This window comes from Anabrus simplex, chromosome 7 (assembly GCF_040414725.1).
Source record: "Anabrus simplex isolate iqAnaSimp1 chromosome 7, ASM4041472v1, whole genome shotgun sequence".
Classification (NCBI taxonomy): Eukaryota; Metazoa; Arthropoda; class Insecta; order Orthoptera; family Tettigoniidae; genus Anabrus; species Anabrus simplex.
The window spans coordinates 286,174,424-286,194,654 of record NC_090271.1 but is presented as its reverse complement, the minus strand read 5'-3'; the positions used below and the strand labels follow the sequence as shown (position 1 = coordinate 286,194,654).

Genomic DNA, 20,231 nt, shown 5'->3' with positions numbered 1-20,231 from the left:
AACAAAATAAAATCCTGGAATTCCTTTAAAACACAGAGAACAAGTAATTACAAGTACTTTTCTTTTTTGCTAAATTTCTTAAATTGAATATTTTGCATTAATCTAGCCTTTTGCTTTACTAATTAGATAATAGAAGAACACATAATGGAAGAAGAATTTGTACTAGGTCTACGCTTGGGTTAAATGAAAACTATATGTACGGTCTATTTTTTTACAAGTTGCTTTACCGACACAGATATTGTAGGTCTTATGGAGGCGATGGGGCAAGGAAGCCGCCATGGCGTTGATTAAGGTACATCCCCTGCATTTGCCTGGTGTGAAAACGGGAAACCACGGAAAACCATCTTCAGGGCTACTGGCAGTGGGGTTCGAACCCACTATCTCCCGAATACTGGATACGGTACTGGCCGCACAAAACTATATATTCAGGTAACTTTAAGAAGCCAGCCCAATGATGAAAGGATATTGTGTGCGTGTATCTTACCTGGCTTGGCAGATTCGATTCTGGCTCACTCCACTGGTATTTGAAGATGCTGAGCCTCATGTAGGTAAATTTACCGCCATGTGAAAGAAAGGCGGAACAAAATTCCAGCACCTTGGCGTCTTTCAAAACCATAACAGTAGTTGATTGCACGTAAAACAAACATTATTCTTATTCTTATTCTTATTCTTATTCTTATTATTATTATTATTATCATCTTCTTCCTGAAGGTTCTGGGCTCGATTCCTGGCTCGTCCTATGATTGTTTACCTAGCGGGTTTCCTGATGAGGTCAACAGGAGCTCTCTGTCAAGCGATACGGCTTCAGTCTCTTCAGGTTGATCGAGTGACGTCCGAATCTTAGTAAGCAACACTTGTCTTTGCAGGTACCATGGGGAATTTACATCGAACGAATACGAGAATTTCCGACATTTCACAGTTCAATTTATCACCACTGATCTGCATCTAGGGCTGTTGCCCAGGTCTACGCTTGAGTAAAATGAAATATATATTTTTCACCGAGCTCGATAGCTGCAGTCGCTTAAGTGCGGGCAGTATCCAGTAATCGGGGGATAGTGGGTTTGAACCCCACTGTCTGCAGCCCTGAAGATGGTTTTCCGTTTTTTTCCCATTTTCACACTAGGCAAATGCTGGGGCTGTACCTTAATTAAGGTCACGGCCGCTTCCTTCCAATTCCTAGGCCTTTCCTGTCCCATCGTCGCCATAAGACCTATCTGTGTCGGTGCGACGTAAAGCAACTAGAAAAAAAAATTAACAAGTTGCTTTACGTCGCACCGACACAGATGCTGTAAGTCTTACGGAGACGATGGGACAGGAAAGGGTTAGGAATGAAAAGGAAGCAGCCGTGGCCTTAATTAACGTACAGCTCCAGCATTTGCCTTGTGTGGAAATGGGAAAACACGGAAAACCATCTTCAGGTTTGCCGACAGTGAGGATCGAAACCACTATCTCCCGGATTCAAGCTCACAGCTGCGCGCCCCTAACCTCACGGCCAACTCGCCCGGTGACAGATTCCCTGTTAATTTGCCTAGCTTTTTCTTAAACATTTTCAAAAACTTGAAAATTTATCCAGTATTTCACTCCATAATGTATTCCAATTCCTTACTCACCGTCCTTTCTTTCGTCGACTCTTGTTCTCTTCCTGCCTCTGTTGTATGAGGTTTGCAAGGCCAAGCCAGTGCTAAATATGTGACGTCACGCGCATACTCTGTTATAAGATGGCGCTGTGTTGACTCAGGCGCTCGGTTAGAGGCTAAATTGTTGTAGAGAATGTTTATTCGTCCAACCCTTGTCCCATTTCTCTGCTGGGTCGGGTATGAGGTGAGATGAATCTGTCTTGGCGGGTTTTTATGACCAGGTGCCCTTCCTGATGTCAACCTCATCAGATGAGTTAATGAGATTAAATGAATGACGTGATATATATAGTAAGAAGGGAGAGGGTGAAACCCGGTGCCGGCACATATCCTACTCCTGTCGAATAGCACCAAGGGGTCTGCTTCAGACTTAACGTCTCCATCCGACAGACAAATCACCATCAACAGCGAAATATGCCCTCACTCCATACGAATACTGCGGAGAGGTTTGGAATTTAACCCAGCCTTTTGGCATGCAATCTAGTGATTAGACATTGTATACCATCACCTCCCCTACCCTGTCGGCCAACATTCTGATGGTGAACATTTTTTCGACCAACGGGAATCCAGCCGGCTAACCACGGTGTCAGAACGTTTTGACTTCACTAGGCGGGCTGGTCAGTTGTGTAGAATAATACATTTAATAGTGGAAAAGAAAGATTGACGTCATATGTATACTCTGTTATAACTTATAAGATGGCCGATTTTAATACAGTGTGATTCATAAGCCCCTTCCAATATCGTTTGCTGCAGCCCAACTAACGTTTACATAGTTATAGGGGTGCTACTCCCCTGAAGGCGTACTGTATGGTAGGGTATTAATGTTCAGTGAGCACATTTTGCACACGATTCTAAACCCTAACGAAATGTTATATCATCCGTTCGCAAAACATGACGCCTTGAAATCATGTAGCAACGTCCTTTTACCGTGTAAATATATTAATGACCCCGACCAGCTCCGGCAACTCATCACGGACGCCTGCCGAGCAATTATACCTGGAATGCTTCAGCGCGCAAGACGATCTATTAGCGCCCGAATGTGCATAAAGCAAAACGGTCATCACATCGAGCATCTGCTGCGATGAAATATTATCCGGGCGGTTGTGTTCCTATTATTTCCGGCCTGTATGTGTCCGGCCTGTTAATTAATCGGCCCTTCTCAGGGCCACAAACACATTCATTGACACACAACTTGCACGAAAGCGGGTATTGAACTTACATTGCGTGCGGTACGTATTAAACAAATATTTCAAAAATTTGTAATTTTCGCCCCGGACTCGAGCCTCCCCCCTGACATGCAAGCCCGCGCCGCCACGCCTTGATCAACTACACTACGGTTCCGTACGGCACACTGGGCAGCTTATAGCTAGTATTAGGTTTATTGCGGTCACAATATCAATTTAGTGTTTCGCCGGCGGGTCAGGTTTATATGATCTAGAAGGGACACGTATCTCTTTCAGTGTTTAATACGAGTATAAATTACGGCGCCCTATCATGGTGAGGTGGTAAATACCAGGATACCCGCTTGTGTTGTCTGAGCGTACCGGCAGGGCAGATGTTTTCAGGACGGGATGAACATTGTGGGTTGCATAAAACTACATTGGAAGGGACGGCTAAATCACGCTGTGTAGACATCCAAAGAAACGGAAAGGCATTTGATTTTCTCAAACATCACTTTAATTTGAATGTTGTACGGAACAACTATCCCGGCACGTTGGGCAATTCATTTACTGATCTTACTTTTACTTGTAATATTATTCCCGAACTCTTAAATTATGTCTCATATTTCACATATTACAAACCTATACCACAACGAGTTATTACCCACATTTCAAGTGTACCACGTTCTATTGAATAACATTTATTATCTACATAATATTTGTCTTTTATTTCTAATAAGGAAGTCTACGAAATCCTCAAAACATTGCGGCTGTTACCTTCAACAGTGACAGCCTACCGCCAATTTTTGTGAACACCCTGGCGGTGCATGGTTAACACTATAAACTCTGTAAAGCAAAAGTGCACCATCAACCTGACTTAAGATATATGTGAACTTTGTGGTATTTTCTATGAAATATATCACAGTATCTAGTGCAGAAAAAGGGGAAATACACATTCTATCTCTTCTTCTATTCAAATTTCGCCACATCATTCTCCTTTCACGAATTCGATTCAGAATCTTTTCATTCGTGATTCGACCTACCCATCTCACCCTTCATCAAAGTATAAAATTATTCACACATTTGCTGCAAAGTCTAAGCGTGTTTCATTCAGGGTATATTATAATTCATAGCGCAAATTGAAACAGCTGTAAGTACACAACACTAGAGCCAAAATCGTCCTTGTAAACATGGGTCCGCAAACGAGACGTTAGCGAGATAATTTAGAATTTGCGGATGCCAGCCGCCATTGACTTGATTGTGTGTAAACTTCATTCTAGTTAGGAAACGGTTATAATACAACATTGCGGAAAGTGCAGTCGTTTCTAATGAACAAGAAAACAGTATTTCTTAGTATGTTACAGTTACATGTTACAATGACTGTACAGTTTGGGCTACTTACTCGTAGTTAAAGGAAGTGTTCAAAGTGTCATGCAGGCAATCCTGGAAGATAATGCCGCAGAAACCGAAGGTAATTCCATCCATTGAGTTTGTTTGAGAAAATGTACGGTCCAGCAAGACCAGGGGCGAAGCGTCAGGGGAGACAGGGTAGACAGCGTGTACCCTTAACATTTTGTGAAAGAAATGTTGTCTAGTCAATGCAATTAGTTTTTAGGACATTAATTATTTCGACATTCGTGACGTTATTGTATTCCCCGCTTTACTTATTTTCTTCTCACTTCGGCAATGCTAAGGCTCGCGTCAGGTACACGAAGCACGTAGGCGAAAGTAGACGCTGTCCGTTCTGTGTATTTTCCCTTTGATTTTCAAAGCTTTCAGATAGAGCAACACTAACGCTATCTGTAGGCACTGACTGTGGATCTATGACTTTCCTATAGCGAGATGTCACCGCCCAGTAGACAGACTTACCAGCGTCTCTTCTTGCTCTCATTGGCTAGTATTTAGATCTCTCTTTGTAAAGGTGCTCTTATTGGCTACCATCACATGCTTTTAATGTAATTAATTTGAATTTACTTTATTATAAGACACGTCTAAAAATAAATTAATAATATTCAAATACGAAGTATAGTAAACTTACACCTAATAAATGAATGACAGCATCAAAACCCTTTAAGTACGTGCATTTTCTTGCCCGCCAATGTCGGTTGCGGTATTATAACCCCAACAACTATTGGCTTCCAGTCTTAATAAGGTATTCTAGAGTACGCATACGGAAAAAAATTGCTTAACTTGATGCTGAATATTCCGTTAAAGTCAGTTTCTATTGAACGCGCTATGAGTGCCTTCCAACGAATTAAAACGTATTTAAGGAATTGGATGACCAACCAGAGACTGAACTTGGGAACTCTAGCTATAGAGAAGGAATTTCTATGGAATCTTAGCAAGACGCCCGACTTCAAGACGAAAGTAATAGATATATTTGCCGAAATGAAGGACAGGCGGATTAAACTCATTTACTGTACAGGAATATCGTTTAAGGTGACTTGTACGAACAACTATTTATTTCTTATTTCTCTTATTAAATCTACATAACAATGAAATATATTGCTATTTTTTATTTTAAAAGTATGTTGTTATTTGACAACTCCCGCGGCATATTTTGTCTATAGGTCTATAGGGCTATAGGTTGTTATAGGATTTGTCTTATTTTCACTCATTAATATACTGCTGAATACAGATGTATGCGTCCAAAACAAAATTCCTTACAATAATAATAATATGATTGAAACAGTTTAAATAAAATAAATCTCTGTCTACCCCCTTGCATAGTTCACGCTTCGCCACTGAGCAAGACGATCATCTAGTACCCCTAATCACACATTCAATGAGAAACGTCACTGATGTAGTGACTCTTGCACAGCATGTGGGTAACATACTAAGTAAGACTGTTTTCTTGTTCATTAAAAACAACTGCACTTTCACCAAAGTACTTATTAATCACTTTTCGTCATGTTGTAATGGTACCAACGAGCTAGAATAATATAGAGAAGCGGAAGCGCTGCCTGGCTGAAGCTACTTGAACAACGAAAGCCCGCCATGTTTTCGGTGGTTTCATAAGCAAGGGGGCGTGGCTGTCATGTGACGAAAAATATTGAAAATACGTATTATAGAATCACTGCTGCACAATGAAAGACTATTAGCCGAAAGCCGAGCATTAATAGAGTGCGAATAGCGCCACTTCATCCATGCTGCGGCGCGAGGCCAACACCACGATCAGTTGATTGTAGGGTAGTTCGGAAGTGATATAAGGAGAATCGTCACACAGTGACATATGCCTGAAAATAGCTCTAGGAAATTTGGATATGTTGATGATAGGGCTCTGGCAGTACAAGATAAATTCATGGAAAACACTGAAGAAACACTGACAGCTGACCTTACCATCTTGGGACAGTACTTTGGCAAATGGAGATTACAACTGAATCCAAATAAAACTGAAGTTACATGTTTTCACCTTAGCAACAAAATAGACAATCGCGAACTGAAGGTTCAATTTGAGATCACTTGTCTTGCCCACAACATACATCCACAATATCTAGGAATTACTATTGATATCAGAAAACGGTTGCTAAGTTACGATCAAGGAACAACATCTTACAGAAGCTGTGTGGAACCACCTGGAAATCATTATCATCTACCCTACGGTCTTCCGCTCTTGGTCTTGTGTACTCTGCTGTAGACTACTGCTCATCAATATGATTGAACTGTAGTCACACCAAATTAATTTACACTTAGCTGAATCACACTGTGCGTACGATATCAGGGACAATTAGATCTACTCCCACTTTCTGGCTACCTGTTATATCCCATATTCCACCACCTCACCTCCATCGGAAAATTGCTTTCCTATGAGAATATAATAAAATAACTGACAATAGTCAGTTGCCAATCCATGGTGATATGAATGATCCTCTTATCAACAGGATAAAATCTAAAGATCCACCTGTTAGAACATCCGGAAACCTAGCAGACGCTAACTTTAATCTGCTTCAGGCCTGGAAGCAAGCATGGATATCCAGCGCTCCATCAGAATATCACAACCTACCATGGCTGAAAAAAAACTCAGAGGGTTTTGATCTTCCACGGAAGACCTGAACAACCATCAACAGGATTCGCAATGTCCATAGCAGACGTGCCGACTCCCTCCATAAATGGGGGAATACGGTACTTCATTCGGCAGCGTGCAGTTGTGGTGCAGTGAAGCAAACAGTTCGGCACATTATCGAGCAGTGTCTCACCGCCTACCAAAGAAACCCTAGAGACTTTTTTCTGCTCTCACCATTGTGTGCTGACTATGTAAATAACTTGAACCTGTAAATACTTCAAACTAAAAATATTATGTATTTCTACTGTATCTCTACGTGATGTGATGTGTTAGCCATATGCTAAATAAATAGTGACATATGAACAGGCCACGCAATCCTACACGAGCGTTATCCTGCTTGGCTGTTGTAGTTAAGCGTAAATTGTAATAAAAACCGTGAACATAAATGTTGTTTTTTCAGTTTGTTTTACGTTGCACCGACACAGATAGGTTTTATAGCGACAATGGGATAGGAAGGGTCTAGGATTGAGCACGAAGCGGCCGTGGCCGTAATTAAGGTACAGCCTCAGCATTTGCCTGGTGTGAAAATGGGAAACCAAGAAAAATAATATTCAGGGCTACCGACGGTGGAATTCGAACCCACTATATCCCGAATGCAAACTCACACCTACGCAACCCTAACCGCATGGACAACTCGCTACGAAGGGTAAGCATGGCTGTTTTGCACGCGCCTATCTCAAGTCTGAAGGATTGACAATAAACATCTATTCTGTTCGCGGTGAATCTTGCGAAATGAGGTGTTGTCGTGAAGTTTCAAAATGGTAGTGAAATTGTGCCTTTGTTACACATTTACCATATGCACAGCATAATGCAGTTTGATCATGAATATGCATTGATTCAGAGCTCGCATTGTCTGTCAAGAGTGATGTTTGTAGCTAAGAGTGTAGTATCTGTTTCTCGTGCCGTACCGGTACCTCCATGCTGCCGCGATAGCCTGTCAGACGCAGATAGTAAGGATAAACTTATCTTGAGTTTCTTGTAGACTAGTTCGATATTGGTGAACTTTGGATTTCTAGAAAAAATCTGGCTCTTTTTAAAATTGGTTGATGTGTGAAAAGTTCGGAAAGTCGTTCGTCGTCGAGTTTCTCAGGTAAGATTAACACGTCATGCTGTACTCATACGTACTCTTTTCACAAGAGGCTGCAGTTCCCGGAATACTTAAAAGAGATACGATGTTAATAGTCTATGACAAAGTGTCATTCACTGCATTATTATTTATTAATGACGTGTTTGAATTATGTTTGGATGACAAGTTTCTCCTCATCCCCGACGCACGTAAATGATCTGTTGCTAGTTTCAAGTAGTAGGCCTAAAGTAGGAATATCTTCATACTGCGCTGGGACAGATCTTGAATTATTATTATTATTATTATTATTATTATTATTATTATTATTATTATTATTATTATTATTCCGGGATATCTGTGGAACAGCAGAGGTGAAAGAAGGTGCCGGGGTGAATGGGTCTAACTACCAAATCAAAGTTACCGGTAATTTAAAACTTTAATAAGGTTATATTTTCTGAGTTTTAACAATCAATAACAACAAAATTTAACAGGATCCAAGAATTTTAACTCTCTTGGGCTACAAGCCCCTAGTTTTACAATTTCGAGCTCCTAGCTCAACGCCCAAATTTGTTCAAGGGCAGAAATCCCCTAATAGGAGCACTTGCTCTCACTTTACAATGTCAAGCCTCCCAGAGGCATTCAAACAACACTAGAAAAGAGCTGACAAGCTCTCAGTTTTTCAAGCCTATTCAAGGCAATACCAAACTTTACAATTAATTGCCATCAAGGCACAACTTACAAAATGACACAGGGGTATCTTGTACCCAACCTACTGGGCCTTAGCAGAAAAAGAACAGGTTAAGTAAATGGCCTGAAATACAAGAAATGAATGGAGGCGTGTACTTGCACTCCTAAATACTCATTCTAAAACCTAAAAGGCACTAGGCCGATGAAACAGGGGCTATTCCAAAACAACAGATAGGGAATCTGCCACCTGGGCGACTGCCCTAAATGCAGATCAGTATTGATTGATTGATTGATTGATTGATTGATTGATTGATTGATTGATTGATTGATTGATTGATTGATATGGAGGTGACTCGTATAAGAATCATTTAAGACATTACAGAAAGGAAGAAAATCAGTTACAAAATGTAGTCACCTCAAACCAATATGAAGGGGAGCTCGAGAGGGTAAATCACTCTCTATCCCCGAATTACAGTCGTAGATTTTATGAAGTTTTTACATAAGCCGGCAGAAAATTACATTTTTGGAAAAGTAGGTTACATGGTAAAAGGTTTCGGACCTTTCCCGCAGGTTAAACTGCTGAGCTAGCAAGAAATAAAGATGTTAAACGGCCATTACCTTGCTGAAGAACTGCTACCTGATGAAAGAGGTACCACCCACCTCCTGCTTTACATTCACACACTTAGTTAGATGTTAATCAAGTGGTCAAGAGACGTGAAAATCTGCAGTTTATAAACCCTCGGGGAAGGTTCGAGACCCTTCATGAATAATTAAGCCACACCCTCTTACTTTATTGGTTAGCTTAAAGTTACACAGCAAAACGAAGAAGCAGCCTGTGATTGGTTGGAAATTAATTACAGAAATTCTTGATTGGTTAAATTCAAAACAGGCGGAAAGAAAGGATAAATATTGCCAACCCAAAAATGAATGAACAAAATTTAGTAACGAACGAACTTATGAATACAAAATTTCTTCAAATAAAGTTCCTTCTCTTCGCACCAGGGTGCACGATCATAGTTTTTGTAGTGACATCTGTTGCAGAATGTCCACACTTCTTGTTCAATGAAGAACAAAACAAATACAAATACACACAGCACTGGCAACTTCATAATCACAAAATTATGGTAGTGACATCTTCTAAGGAAAAGTTTGAATAGGACTAGTTTCAAGTTCAGTGTTTCTCCAGTAGGAGAATTCTTATTGGTGCACGATTTAAATGTGCGGCGTAGAGGTGTACCTCCCGGTACAATTATTATTATTATTATTATTATTATTATTATTATTATTATTATTATTATTATTATTATTATGAGTTTGGCGTACTCTGTAGTCTGTTACATGGAATAAACAGAAATGGCCATACAGATGCATCATAAGTAGGCGAGAGGCTTATATATTTACCCTTTAGCCCATTTCCTGATACGGATTCGGGGATAAGGCGAGATGAAATTGTATGGCATGTTTTACGGCCGGATGCCCTTCCTGACGCAACCTCATATGAGGTGTTAGTGGAGATGAATGATAGTGAAAAACTGGGTTAGCAGGTGGAAGGAATTGGCTGTGGCCTATGAATACAAACTGTTCCAGCATTCACCTAGAAATGAAAATGGGAAACCACTGAAAACCATTCTCAGGACAGTTTGGAGTTTGAACCCATTCATCTCCCGAATGGAGAGCTTGGCTCCATAGCTGTAGCGCATTAACACGCACAGCCACTATGTAGGGGACAGGTTTGTACTTTGGGCATGCTTTTTAAAACCTTGCATAATGATTAAAGTAACAGCAATGTGATTCTTTTATTGAAAAGACATGTAATACTTTATTTATGTATGCTGACCATTTAGCCAACGAGTGTGTAGTGGTAGTGTAAAGTGGTGATTGTCGACTGTCTAACACAACGTCATCTCTGATGCCTATTTCTTGTTTAACGTCGCACTAACACATCAAAGGTTTTCGGTGATGGAAGGATGGTAAAGGGCTAGGATTGGGAAGATAGCGGCGTGGCCTTTTAAGGTAAAGCCCCAGTATTTGCCCGGTGTGAAGAAGGAAAATTACGGAAAACCATCCTAAGGGCTGCCGATGGTGGGATTTGAACCCACTATCTCCCGAATGCAAGCTCACAGCTGCACAGTCTTAACCGTACGGCCAACTCACTCGGTTATAAAAGTAAGCAATTGGCCCAGAGTACAATACCATGTGCATGCATTTCAATATCCTGTCATCTAGACTGCGTTTTTGTGTCAATTTCCACAGTCAGACATGTAGCTCTTGCGAAAAGGAGTACGTATTTAAATCTGCATTGAGACACCATCAGGAGTCTAGTAGGTCAAGAAGACAAGGGCTGTTTGTCAGGTAGCAGAATTGCTGGTATAGTGAGTCTGGAAATAAGCTTTCTACCACAAAATTACCATCTTAAATTCTCTAAATCCACCATAAATTTGTTGGATATTATGCGCACTAGAAGATAACAACAGGGAGTTTTTAGAAAGTAACTATGATCGGTGGAAAATGGTAAATAAAAATGTAAACAGACTCTGGAATGGGTTTAAAGCAATTGTTGAGGAATATGAAAACGGGTTTGTACCTTTAAAGATGGTAAGGAACGGTAAAGACACATTTATTATAAGTGAGAAATAAAGAGAACAAGAAGGAGGTGCAGATTGGAAAGAAATAGATTTAGAAATGGCTGTGAAAGTAAGGAGAAATTGAAGGAACTTACTAGGAAATTGAATCTAGCAATGAAGTTACCTAAGGAAAACATGATGGCAAGCATAACTGGCAGTCATACAAATTTTAGTGAAAAATGGAAGGACATTCCAGGTATCATTAATGAACTAGGGGAGTGCGTACGTGAGGATCTCCAAAAGGCAGAAGTATTCAGTCAGCAGTATGTAAAGATTGTTGGTTACAAGGATAATGTCCAGATAGGTAAGGTGACTAGTACTACAGAAGTATTAAAATTTACCTATGATAATGACATTTACAATAAGATACAAGAGTTGAAAACTAGAAAAGTGGCTGGAATTGATCAGATTTCTGGGGATATACTAAAGACAATGAGTTGGGATATAGTACCATATCTGAAGAACTTATTTGATTATTGTTTTCATGAAGGAGCTATACAAAATAAATGGAGAGTTGCTATAGTAGCCACTGTGTATAAAGGAAAGGGTGATAGACATAAAGCTGAAATTTTCAGGCCAGTAAGTTTGACATGCATTGTGTGTAAGCTTTGGGAAATCATTCTTTCTGATTATATTAGACATGTTTGCAAAATTAATAACTGGTTCGATAGAAGGCAGTTCGGGTTTAGGAAAGGTTATTCCACTGAAGCTCAACTTGTACGATTCCAGCAAGATATAGCAGATATATTGGATTCAGGAGGTCAAATGGACTGCATTGTGATTGACCTGTCAAAGACATTTGATATGGTGGATCATGGGAGACTACTGGCAAAAATGAGTGCAGTTGGACTAGACAAAAAGTGACTGAATGGGTTGCTATATTTCTAGAAAATAGATCTCAGAGAATTAAAGTAGGTGAAACTTTATCTGACTCTGAAGTAATTAAGAGGAGTATTACTGGACTTTAATGTGTTCTTATACCTATATACAAATAATATGAGTAAAGAAGTGGAATCAGAGATCAGGCTTTTTGCAGATGATGTTATTCTGTATAGTGTAATAAATAAGTTATAGGATTGTGAGCAACTGCAAAATGACCTCAATAATGTTGTGAGATGGACAGCAGGTATGATGATAAATGGGGTTAAAAGTCAGGTTGTGAGTTTCACAAATAGGAAAAGTCCTCTCAGTTTTAATTACTGCATTTTCCGAGCTGTCAGTGGAAAGATGGCGTGGAATGACTTTCATAGACGAATAAGTTTGAGTGGTGTCTTTAGAAGTAGGAAAGATCACAATATGAAGATTAAAGTTTGAATTCAAGAGGAAAAACTGGGGCAAATATTTGTTTATAGGAAGGAGAGTTAGGGATTGGAATAACTTACCGAATAAATTTCCAGTTTCTTTGAAATCATTTAAGGAAAGGCTAGGAAAACAACAGGTAGGGAATCTGCCACCTGCCAATTATCAATAACTACTTCCCATTCCCTATAACATACCCAGAATGTCACTTTCACCCTAGCAAAATTGTTTTTCTCCTTCACGACAGTAAGCAATTATGGAGGGTTGGAATTTCTTCCTTTTCCTCTTCAAAAAATTCCAAGAATGATCCTTATCAAGATCAAGATCAATTTTCTTGGGATATGGACATTGTTTCTTTGGGCTTTCAACTGGTGTTCCATTCTTTTTGGTCTTGTCACACTCTTGGGCAATATTTTGGGTAGTCCTCTTACCCATGGCTTTTGCTGCCTGTGTACTTGCTTTACTGAGAGGAAAAATGAAACCTGTCTTCTTCTTATCTTCTTAACATAGTTTTAGCACGATATAAAATTATTTCCCTGTTTTTAGAATGTATCGCATCCCTCGATATCTTTCTTTCATGTTCAACATAGATCCTTGTTCTATGACTCTCAAAGCACATTTCACTTGAGAATTTTCTGCATAGTAATGCCATCTATTATCATAAGCAAAAACTAAGTGTATATGTAAATGGACAAGGTATCACAAACCTTGTTCTGAAAATAACTAGTTTTTGTAAAAATGTTCACTGTTATGCTTCAGATGTTGCTATTTTCATTCCTGTTGATGAACTAAGGAGGTAGATTCAATGAATAATTAATTTTCACAACTGCACTGTACTCTAAATAAACTTTCAAAGTACAGTATTAGGTCGTGTTCAGTAGACAGCCTATAGAACATATTGAAGGACATACAGAAGAAAGAAAAATGGCCAACTGGACAACAGTGGGATCTGAACCCACAGCCCACTGGTTGGTCATTTTTGTTCTATAGGTACCTAACATCTCTTCAGTATGTATCAATCAATCATCAATGATCTGCTTTTAGTGCTGTCGTCCAGGTGGCAGGTTCCCTATCAATTGTTTACCTAGCATTTTCTTAAATATTTTCAAACAAGTTGAAAATTTATCAAACATTTCCCTGGATAAATTATTCAATCCCTTACTCCTTGTCCTATAGATGAATATTTTCCCCAGTTTGTCCTTTTTAATTCCAACTTTATCTTCTATCATCTTTCCAACTTTTAAAAGCTGTATTGTGTGTACTGAACACAACCCCATACGTTGAAAGTTTAATTTGAGAAGGAAGTAGATTGTTGATATTATGCATGTATTTTGCCCTAGTTGAAGTTTAAAGGCGAGCAAAATTTGGTAGTCTTGGAACAAGTAGTTTCTTAGATGCAAACCTACAAAAAGCGCCTTAAAACAGGGTTTCACATACAGATACCCTTAAGGAACTACTTTACCATTTGAATCTTGGACTCGACTTTCCTTTGTTATGCTCAGGTTACATAATATGAATTTATATTGATAGCACGTTTAGAAATAATAAATAATGAACTGATCTTTTTTACAGGTATCTAGCTACAGCACAGTACATGGGTAACAGTTTCCTCAAGGCTCAGGGGTACAGCAAGGCAGCTCTCTTTGACCCAGCCAAACCTGGAGCATCACTGAGTCGACTTGTCAATGCAGTCTTCAAACGGCATTTTGGAGTGCAAATCAATTCTGCCACTTACATAAAACCAGCAGTAACATATCTTCAGGTACGATATGAACTATCTTATGAGTGAAAAGTTTGAATATTTTAAAATACTATAACAGCTACTACACACATGGTAGAATTGTCAAGGTCTTCTTCTTAGATTCCTTACTTTGTTCATTTTTAAGAAAATGATGTTCTCAGTACTAAAATGCTAATATTATCTACTGCTTATTATATATCCTACACACATTTTTGTACTCCAATTTCTGCTCTAAAATATCAACAACAACAACAACAACAACAACAACATCATTAACTGCAACAAAAATCATTTTTATTCTGCTGCTGTGGGGAGCCTGCCGCCTAGAGAATACGTCCGCAGGAGATGGATAGAGACAGTAGACTGTCTTTTAAAATTCAACAAAAAAATCTAAGCAAACTCACCCAAAAATGATAAATACTGAGGGGTCCAGAAAAATGTAGACACTCTTTGATAGTCAATATTAATGGAACAAAATGACATACCATTACAATTCTTGCATCTGGAGGAAGGTTATTTTGTGTGTTCAAAGTGACCCCCATTAGCAGCCAAACAAGATCGATGTCGCTGAACTGCTGACCGAACTTTGTCTGCCAGTGTTGTCAGTGTAATAGCTGCATAGGACACCTCGATGGTTTTTGTAGCTCGTTCACTGTACTTGTCTTTTGTCGATAAACTTCATTTTTCAAGGTCCCCCATAGGTAGAAGTCAAGAGGTGTAAGGTGTGGAGACCATGGTGGCTACACAACAGCTGCTCTTCGACCTATCCATCATCCAGGTAGATTTTCATCCAAGTAGGTTCTGACATCTCTGTGGTAGTGAGGTAGAGCGCCATCTTGTTGGAGGTAAAATCTTGCATTTCCAAACACCTCTCGGATGGGAGGGAAATCAATGTCTGCAGCATAAGATGATACACCTCACAGTTATGGTACCTTCAAAGAAGAAAAGGGCCAATCAAACAATGCGATGACAGACCACACCACACATTAACACCGAGAAGATTAACGTGTTTGTCCACATGAACATGAGGATTTTCATGAGCCCAGTACATGCAGTTGTGGCGGTTTACAGTACCGTTCAGTTTGAATTACGCTTCTTCAGACCAGATAGCCATCCCTACAAAAGTTCATTCTCGCAAAGCATGCCTTCAAACCACTCGCAGTACTCCATCCTTCGATCTGGGTCCTCCTCGTTCATAGCATGCAGCGATCTTGGAATGTACATTTTCCACTTTGCAGCCTTCAGAATTCATTGTACAGTTGATCAGCTTACCCTGCTTTCACGTGCACTTTGGTTCAGAGATTTTTGAGCTGACCTAGTAAAATGTTGCAACACAGCGCTTGAAGCTGGAATTATTGATGTTTTTGGTCCTTTGGACCTTTCCTTATGCATATTCTGAATAGTACCGTCAGCTTCTAATTTATCCCGAATACGATAAATTGTTGTACGTGTTGGTGGCTGAGTTCCGTACACATTACACCACTGCCGCTGTATCTCCAACATGTTTTCTTATTTCCAGTACCATTTTAATACGGCCTTGCGTTGCTCAAACAACAGTCTTACTTCATTCATTGCTGCACTGTCATCTGCTGGAAAACACATGCCAACATTGTTGCGCTATTCACTCAACCTTCATCATCTGTTGGAAAAACAATGGACCATGCTACCGCGTAAGAATTGCAACGATATGTTATTTTGTTCCAAAGATATTAACTATCAAAGAATGTCTACATTTTTCTGGACCCCTCTGTATGTAGTTCTCTATTTCATTAATAAAGACAGGTACAAAATAGCTAAGGCATTCAAAAAACAAGGATTTAAAATAGCATTCAGAACAAACAACACATTACAAAAACTAATTTGTAAATATAATCTAAACAAAAAAGACCATTTTTCCAGATCAGGAAAATATGATTTCACACGCCAAGAACCAAACTATAATGCCACATATATCAGCCAAATGAAACGTAATTTCCACACCAGATGCAAAGAACACTAAAACACAATTAGAACCAACGTACATTCAACTTTCTGCGAACACATACATGACAGCCAGGCTGAGTGGCTAAGACGGTTGAGGTACTGGCCTTCTGACCTCAACTTAGCAGGTTCGATCCTGGCTCAGTCCGGTGGTATTTGAAGGTGCTCAAATACGTCAGTCTTGCATCGATAGCTTTATTGACACGTAAAAGAACTCCTGTGGGACAAAATTCCGGCCCCTCGGCGTCTCGAAAACCGTAAAAGTAGTCAGTGGACAGAAAGCCAGTAACATTATTATTATTTATATATGACAACACCCACCACTTAGAGACAACAGCAAAGATCTTAAAATGTTACACATCAAAAATAATAATTTAAAAAAGCCTTTATAGGTAAAGGAGTCAATAGAAATTTACAGTGCAAAAAAAGAATAAGCCAACTAAAATAGCTTCAATTATCACACACACCTAAAGATTCCCCACTCTTCACTCTACTTAATTTAATCACATACCGTATCAGTAAAGCACAACATTTTAAACTCCATTACAATTATATAATTTATTAATTTGCTCATACTCATTAAATAGTCCCTAAAATATTTCCAAAACAGTTTTTATAATAATAATAATAATAATAATAATAATAATAATAATGGACTACAATTACAGTTACATGAAAGCCAATGATATCACCAGAGCATAACGTAACAAAAACATTAATGATCACACACGCCTAGAAGATTCCCCAATATTTACTATAATAAATTAAATCATATATCAAAAAGCACAACAATTCAAACTCCATTTAATTATATAATTCATTCATGCTCATTAAACATTTTAAATAGTAATAATAATGGTAATAATGAACACAGAATATAATTACAATTCCATGAAGGCCAATGACATGACTGGAACATGACCCAGTGGGAAGTTATGGTAAACAAGCCAGGTGGTGCAACGGGAATGACAGTGTATTGTGCAGCATTGCACTCTTAGATGGACCAGGGAGGAGAGAAGAAACACATGAGGAGTACTGATTTAATATAAGTTAGGCCTATCAATCAATCAACCAGTCAATACTGATCTGCATTTAGGGCAGTCGCCCAGGTGGCAGATTCCCTATCTGTTGTTTTCCTAGCCTTTTCTTAAATGATTTCTAACAAATTGCTGTGGGATGAGCAAATACCCATGAAAACAAAAATGACATTGTACAAGTCCTATTATATACCAATTCTTACATACAGTCTCGAAACCACAACACTGACCAATAGAGATAATTCCAAACTTCAGGTAGCTGAAATGAAATTCCTACGCACTATGATCCAGAAAACCAGGAAAGACAAGATTAGGAATGAGAAAATTAGAGAAGAAGTAGGAATAGATGATTCTCTCCTCAATAAGATTCAGATATCAAGACTGAAGTGGTTTGGTCACATGAAGAGGATGCCAGTAAACAGAACTGCAAGGAAGGAATTTGACAGAAAAGTAGAAGGAAGACGACCTGTGGGAAGGCCACGAAGGAAATGGATAGCTTTAGTTAAGAGCGATGTACTGCTGAGAGGTCATGATTGGGACAAGTTGGTGAAGGAAGAATGGTACAAGGACAGGATGAGATGGAGGAGGCTCATATACCACACCCGGGAAACTGGAGATGGTTTAGGATGATGATGATGATGATGATGGAAATTTATTGAACAACTCCCTTGGTAAGTTAATCCTAACTCCCTTTCCTACAAATTAATATTTGCCCCAATTTGTCCTCTTGAATTCCAACTTTATCTTCATATTATGATCCTTCCTACTTTTAAAGATGCCACTCAAACTTATTCATCTACTAATGTCATTCCATGCTCTCTCTCCGCTGACAGCTCACAGCTCAGAACATACCACTTAGTTGAGCAGCTTGTCTTCTTTCTCCCAATTCTTCCCAGTCCAAACTTTGCAACATTTTTGTAACACTACTCTTTTATTGGAAATCACCCAGAACAAATCGAGCTGCTTTTCTTTGGATTTTTTCCAGTTCTTGAATCAAGTAATCCTGGTGAGGGCCCCATACACTGGAACCATACTCTAGTTGGGGTCTTACCAGAGACTTATATGCCCTCTTCTTTACATCCTTACTACAACCCCTAAACACACTCATAACCGTGTGCTGAGATCTGTACCCTTTATTTACAATCCCATTTATGTGATTACACCAATGAAGATATTTCCTTATATTAACACCTAGATACTTACAATGATCCCCAAAAGGAACGTTTACCCCATCAATACAGTAATTAAAACTGAGGGGACTTTTCCTATTTGTGAAACTCACAACCTGACTTTTAACCCCATTTATCATCATACCTGCTGTCCATCTCACAACATTATTGAGGTCATGTTGCAGTTGCTCACAATCTTGTAACTTATTTAATACTGTATACAGAATAACATAATCCACAAAAAGCCTTACCTCTGATTCCACTTCTTTACTAATATCATTTATATATATAAGAAAACATAAAGGTCCAATAATACTGCCTTGAGGAATTCCCCTCTTAATTATTACAGGGTCAGAAAAAGCTTTGCCTACTCTAATTGTCTGAGATCTATTTTCTAGAAATATAGCATCCCATTCAGTCACTCTTTTGTCTAGTCCAACTGCACTTATTTTTACCAGTACTCTCCCATGATCCACCCTATCAAATGCTTTAGACAGGTCAATCGCGATACAGTCCATTTGACCTCCTGAATCCAAGATATCTGCTATATCTTGACAGAATCCTACAAGTTGAGCTTCAGTGGAATAACCTTTCCTAAACCCGAACTGCCTTCTGTCGAACCAGTTATTAATTTTGCAAACATATCTAATATAATCAGAAAGAATGCTTTCCCAAAGTTTACATGCAATGCATGTCAAACTTACTGGCCTGTAATTTTCAGTTTTATATCTATCACCCTTTCCTTTATACACAGGGGCTACTATAGTAACTCTCCATTCATTTTGTATAGCTCCTTCAACCAAACAATAATCATGTAAGTACTTCAGATATGGTACTATATCCCAAACCATTGTCTTTACTATATCCCCAGAAATCTTATCAATTCCAGCTGCTTTCTAGTTTTCAACTTGTATCTTATTGTAAATGTCATTGTTATCATATGTAAATTTTAATAAACATTTCAACAATTATTAGAAGAGTGGACACTGGTTTAAATATAAATGGCTTAATGATACAAGTCAATTCATAAAAATTAAATAAACAAATAAAGTATAATTTGATGGAATCTAATGGGTTTTTTTTTTCATATATAATCTTTTGTTAAATGGTTTCTTTTTCAGGTATTTTCTAAATGTTATTTAATTATAAATTAGTTTCAACAGAAATAACTTAACATTTATAGTGTGTTCTCATTTCTCTTGTTTTTTAAAATAACAAGTCAGTGGCTTTAACACACCTTGATGCAGTTTGAAGCCTGGTTAATTAACATGAAATTTTGAAAATGGGAAGTCACATCCCTATTGTTATGATTCCAGTGTCATGCTGCTGGTCATACGATTGATGATGATATGAGGTTTAAAGTCATATAAAGCCAAAACTGTAGAAAGAAGGAATGAAGAAATGGCTATGATGGTAACATAGATAGGACCTTTTATGAGTGCGCTCCACCCTGCTGTTTTTACAGACTGCCCAGATAACATAACCTAGATATACACTAGTTACATAACATTAATACATATTTGAGTCGGTGTGTGCTTCAAATTAAAATGTAAATACTGTATTACTGTTTATTTAAATGATAAATCTTCATTGTTGTCAGCAAAATTGCATCAATTACATCGGAGTTTAAAGGTTTAGCTTGACAATCACATAGTATTGTGTGTAAGCAGTATCTGAATGTGCGTGGAATCGCATACGAGCACTCTATTCCGCATGACGTTACAAACCTGTATGGCACTCCACAGCAACCAAGTGATAAATCCCGGAGTTA

At 38.7% G+C, this 20,231-nt stretch overlaps 1 protein-coding gene across 1 annotated transcript in view; it reads left to right on the top strand.

Annotated features, from left to right (window-relative positions):
* LOC136877565 (uncharacterized) overlaps window positions 1-20,231 on the top strand; it is a 55,571-nt gene that overhangs the window by 9,630 nt on the left and 25,710 nt on the right. Inside the window, exon 2 of the mRNA XM_067151708.2 lies at window positions 14,106-14,295. Within this exon, the coding sequence (XP_067007809.2) occupies window positions 14,106-14,295 (190 nt within the window). The remainder of the gene's footprint in view (window positions 1-14,105; window positions 14,296-20,231) is intronic.